Genomic DNA, 5,626 nt, shown 5'->3' on the forward strand with positions numbered 1-5,626 from the left:
AAATGGAAAAAATGTCCACACTCAAGAGCATATCTCCACCAGTTGTATCCATATCCTCAAGGCATAGAGCGCAATAAGCTACATGAAGAAACAACGATGCATGTAGAAAGGTCATCAACATAACCTCAAGACATAGAGCGCAATAAGCTACATGAAGAAACAACGACGCATGTAGAAAGGTCATCAAAAAATGTTCATAAAGAGGCCGTGGATATAAAGGCAGGTAAGGCACTGTCACATCAAAGGACCTACAAAACTCTCAAACATGGAAAATTAACTTCTGCAACCCATGTTGGGCAATCCTCTTCATAATTCTATTCTGCTCTTTCTCGGCTCTAATACTCTCCACCTTTGCCTTGGCCTACTAAAGCTTTGTCTCCATCTCATGAACTACCTACTCAAAAAGTAAAGCATATAAAATTTTGAATATTCTCTCTCTCTAATTAAGTACAACTTAATAAATTTATAAGTTTAGACCTTAATTATACTTTTTTCAACCACGGAGAGAGAGTACCAGGTGGATGTCAATATCTCACCCTCGATGCGTCTGTGTAGTAGGCTTACTCTCAATGCAGATCTCAACTCTCACCTCCTGTAGCTCTTGAGTGAGTGTCTCACTCGTTCGTGATACAAAATGGTGTCATCACTAGTAGCTATGGAAACCTACACAAATAATCAAATGATAATATGGAGTTTCCCAAGATAGATAGATAGAAATGTAGAGAAAGTGTAAGTACCTCTTTGGAATGTGCAAGATGGTGATAAGGCCGCCCAAATCGATCCAAGCTACATCTTGTTTGCGACACATTTTGTAGAACTGCTAGCAGCAGATGATAAATACGTACCCCACCATGCAAGCCTATAGTTCTCTCTGGATAAGGCCGGTGAAAGGTTCGAATATCCATTTAAGCATGACGTATTATCCATTGGAGCATGGAATGTGATTGGGGAGCCATCACATCTTCTCAACACTAGTAAACGTCTCCTTACTGAGGACCACGATAGCTAGAGAATGTGGATACATACATACATACATACATATATATATATAGATAAATATAGATATATATAAATATAGATATATATAAATATAGATATATATAAATATAGATATATAAACGATGAGTCTAGACTCTAGTGACTTCAAAAACACGTACCGCGATCGTAAAGAAACACAACCCATTATTGTACAAAAACCCATCACGTGACTGCTAAAAAAATCCAGCCGTGGATCAGCATTGTACTTATGGATATTGTGAATGCTGATATTAGAGGGAAAACTATCACAAGCAAACGACACTTCAAGAGTGTTGTTAGCACTCTTTGGGCCAACATCTCTGAAAGGAACCCTTATAAGAGTCACATAGTGCACTATCAAGTTCTTTAAGCCTAAGCAAAATTTTGTGCAAATGTATAATAAGGGAGAATAGTAGTTGTGTACTACTGAGAAAGGAATGACACTATTGAATGGAAAGGACCCAGATGTGTGGTTGGAAAGATTTGGGCTACCACACAATCTTTGTATCATTCATTTTTCTGACACCTTGCACCTGACAGCCTTAAGAAACCAGCCATGTCAAAGGTGGCTTGTCATAGGAAGCGATTACGGTGATTCTTTAAATTGTTTGAGTGGGAATTAAAATGACACACCAATAACTCCACTTTGGGAGAGTGGTTTGATGCAGTGAAGCTCACTTCCATTGAGTCAATCCATTGACCTTTTGGAATAGTAAGCTCATGCCACACTCTTTGGCATAACACATTTTCCTACCATTAGGCATAACCTTATTCTCTAGCTTGCCTCAATCTTTTGCACCAACTACAGCTCATCATAGAGCTCTAGTTGATGCATAACCTTACTCTGTAACTTGCCTCGATCTTTTGCATATCAACTAGAGGTGAGAGAGCAATACGCTACTCATGAAGATGTTGTATTGAATCATCAAGGAAATGCTGCAAAGAAGACTAAAGGCCATAAATCTTATAAAGAGCATTGGAAAGTATACTTCCCATGAAGCTATGCATTGCATGATGGAAATGGAAAAGAAAGAATACATTGTCGTATATGTACTCTCTTTAAGATGAGTAATGTGTTTGCTACAGTTGGTAGTACGGTGCTTCAAATGCCTTCATTAGAGGTGCATGAGAATCCAAAGGATCATGAAAAAGAAAAGTTCTTGTGGGTTGAAAAGAAAAGAAGATCAACCATGCCTGTAAATATTCATCTACAGAATATCGATCAAGCGGAGGTAGGTAAGAAGGTTGCAAGGGTAAAGGTACTTCTTCAAGTCATGTACTTCATGGCTATTAGAGACAAGCCTTTATCTAACTTTCAAAAGAATGCTGAGGAGTTGGGGTTTTTTAAATGCCAAATGTTCTCACTCAACAAAGCTATGCTACATATTTATCAGCTTCATCATCCCATTTATTTTTGGAAGCTTGTTATGCATACTTTCATGATAAGATCAAGTCAAAAATTATTGACAGTCCATTTTACTCACTTATGGTGGATGAAAGCATAGATGTATTGAATCAGTGTCACCTGATTGTATGCCTTACTTATTTGAGCAATAACGGAGATGGCCCTGTACACAATCGATTTGTGACATTGTTGCACACAAGTAATGGGATATCTTTAAGTTTATATGAGGCACTTACAGAGTATCTATGCAGCATTGGTTTACCAAAATCAAAGCTGGTGGGTTTCTCTACATATGGATACAATGTGATGATGGGAACAAAGAATGGTCTTGTTACTCATTTTGCTAGAGAAGTTCCACATTTGGTAGGGGTGCACTGTATTGCACACCGAGATGCATTGGCTGCTAAAGATCTACATTGTATTCTTTTTCTATCTTCAACCTCATGAGAGAAGGCAGCAAGAAGGTGTTATAAATGAGTTAATAGCTCATACAAACAGAATGAAGAATTGAAAAGTTCTAATTATTTGTTCATGAGGTGTTGAGAATGCATGAGGTTCGTTGCTCCCAGGAGGGAAAGTGACTAAAAGGCTAGTAACTCTCATGCTAGCTCTTTTATGCATATAGTTAAGTGAAAGATGTGAGTTATACACTTTTTTTACTTCCATTAAGATCCAATTCTTTATACATTTATTGGCTGATGTGATTCATTATCTTAATATTTTAAAAAAGAAGTTTCATGTCGAGAATGTGTTTATGACTTCAATTGGGACACAATTAGTGGTGACCATGGACACTCTTGAGGCAAGTTTTCTCTCGAGTGAGTTTGGTCATGGTGCTACTCATATTTTTTCATTCTCTGAACAAGTTAAAGATGGATGCATGACTTCTGAAAGTGACACTCAAGGATGTGAGAAGTATTCTCTTCACAATGGAACTCTACGGGGAGAAAGATGATTGTCGACACTTAACCACTTGGGGCATTTGCATTAATGTTGGCAAATAATTTGTTGGTAAAGTTATATCTTCCTTACATAGCCGTTTTCATGATTTAAAGCTTTTTGAGGCTACAAAGATCTTTAATCCAATGGACTATCCACTTGATCTACATAGTTTCTTTCATGGGTGCCATTTGGATAAAGGCTTTGTTGGAAAAATTTGGATGTTTAGTAAATGCTGATGTATGCAAGACAAAGTATGAAGATTTCATGATTAAGTTAAAGAGAACATGCCTTGGATAGCGTATGCATATGGCTTGGCAATTTTATGGACATGATGTTGAATGGGATCAAGCTTTTGGTGAGATGAAAAAGCTATGGCGTGCATGCTTGGTTATTGTGGCACGCACAGTTAATTGTGAGAGAGGTTTCTCAAAGATGAATCGTATCAAGTCCAATGATCGTAATAGACTATCACTGGAAACTTTGAATAACCTCCTGTTTCTCTAAAAAGACAATCTTTATGTTAGATGCAATCTTTTTAAGTATTGTTGGTTGTATTTTACCTAGAAAGATAACTTTAATGTGAGGCCATCTCGAAAAAATTTTGCCTTTTCTTGGAGAAGGGCCACTTAAAAGGAGACCTTCTTAGAAAACAAGGTACCTCACTAGAGAAAATAAACCAAAAAATTTTGCCTTTGTTAGAAAAGGGCAACTTAAAAAGAGACTTTCCTAGAAAACAAGGCCACCACACGACTTGATTGAGTGAGTGGACGGGAAGCCGACTTGTTGAGGATCCCCCTCCCCTTTACATATAAATACCACATGATGACTCTGAAAGTGCAGACGACCTTTCTGAAAGACCAGCTCGGCTACAAGAAACTGCGGACCTTTCTGGATATTGTCTTATATAAGCAAGCTTCCCCACCATTCAAATCAACTAGCTGCGATGGCGAGATTGGGCTATGCTGCCGCGGTCGCACTAGTAGCCTTGCTGCTGCTAGGCGTGCTGTCAGGTCGCTCGGAGGCCGCCCGCACTAACGCAGGCTCCAAATTTTCGCGTGAGACATGTAGGAAGATTTGTGGGTACTTCTGCTTATGTGGAGTGCCCTTTCTCGATTGTATTTGTGTCGCTGAGCAGAACCAACTACAGTCCGCCGGCCGGCAAGCAGCTCGCGCTGGCGCGGGCGCCCAGCCGCAGCAGCAACAAGGCGATGAATTGGAGGTGGGCGGGCTGGTGTGGTGCGTGGCACGGCCGTCTACACCTGACGATGTTCTCCAGCAGCTTCTGGACTTCTCATGCTCGCAGGGAGCCGAATGCTCTCCCATCCTGGCGGGGGGCGACCTCTGCTCCGCTCCGGATACGCTGTACGCCCACGCCTCCTTCGCCGTAAACGACTATTGGCAGAACATGAGGGCCAAAGGCGCCACCTGTGACTTCCAAGGCGCGGCCATGCTCGTCACCAGCGATCCCAGTGAGTCAGTCTGATCATCACTCTGTTTTGTTTTTTGCTAACCCTACATTACGAGCTGCTGATCTTACTTACTCTCCGCTTGGTTGCTTGGCGTGTACTGCAATGAAGGTTTCGGACAATGCAACTACCCTGGGGGACCTGCGCCGCCCACCACCAGCTAGGCTCTGCACCACCGGCCATACTACTACAATATATAGATAGCGCTACTATTTTAGCGCTTAAGATCGACCAGCAAGTCTTAGATACCCGCTGAAATGCCGCACTTTCCTTAACCAAAGAGAGATATGTGCTTTCATGTCTGAATTTGAAAGAATTTTGCCGTCGCTTTTAAGCGTATGGGCACGAGCTTGATTGCAACAAAGAATTAGTCCTCCTATAACCATGCAATTAGCCTAATTTATGGCTATATGCCAGTATATACGATTGAATTTTGATGATTCTAGATGGAAATATAAGCTTAGCTATTCTGAATGATCTTTGTAGATCTTTATTTTGAACTTGTGATTTTTGCTTCTACTTTCGTGTAATCAAAGGTAATTTGTAGACCTTTTCGGCTTGATCAATTATACAATCGATTCACGAGATTGTATCGATTACCACCTTGTAATCGTACGCCACGTTCACTTCACCAATCTCTTCACTAAAATCACACCTGAGTTGCTTCCACGGCCTCTTCGGTGAAAGAGAAGAAACAGAATGCAAAAAGCAATGGCCTATGCAATAACTCCAAGGTTTTGCAAGCATCTGCCTTACATGTAATGATATTTGGGAATCCAAAAACAAAGTTTTTGAC

At 40.4% G+C, this 5,626-nt stretch overlaps 1 protein-coding gene across 1 annotated transcript; it reads left to right on the top strand.

Moving 5' to 3' along the window:
* Positions 1-4,307: 4,307 nt before the first annotated feature.
* Positions 4,308-5,082, top strand: LOC147613276 (uncharacterized). The gene is made up of 2 exons (XM_086782769.1): positions 4,308-4,833; positions 4,942-5,082. The coding sequence occupies exons 1-2, from the start codon at positions 4,308-4,310 to the stop codon at positions 4,992-4,994; spliced, it is 579 nt and encodes a 192-aa protein (XP_086638895.1). The 3' UTR covers positions 4,995-5,082.
* The last annotated feature ends 544 nt before the right edge of the window (positions 5,083-5,626 follow it).

The sequence above is a fragment of the Cibotium barometz genome, chromosome 44 (assembly GCF_041138505.1).
Source record: "Cibotium barometz isolate CiBa-2024 chromosome 44, ASM4113850v1, whole genome shotgun sequence".
Taxonomy (NCBI): Eukaryota; Viridiplantae; Streptophyta; class Polypodiopsida; order Cyatheales; family Cibotiaceae; genus Cibotium; species Cibotium barometz.

Coding starts and splice junctions, on each gene's coding strand:
- LOC147613276 (XM_086782769.1), top strand. CDS start 4,308: ATGGCGAGATTGGGCTATGCTGCCGCGGTCGCACTAGTAGCCTTGCTG. Junction 4,834..4,941: donor GCTCGTCACCAGCGATCCCA/GTGAGTCAGTCT, acceptor ACTGCAATGAAG/GTTTCGGACAATGCAACTAC.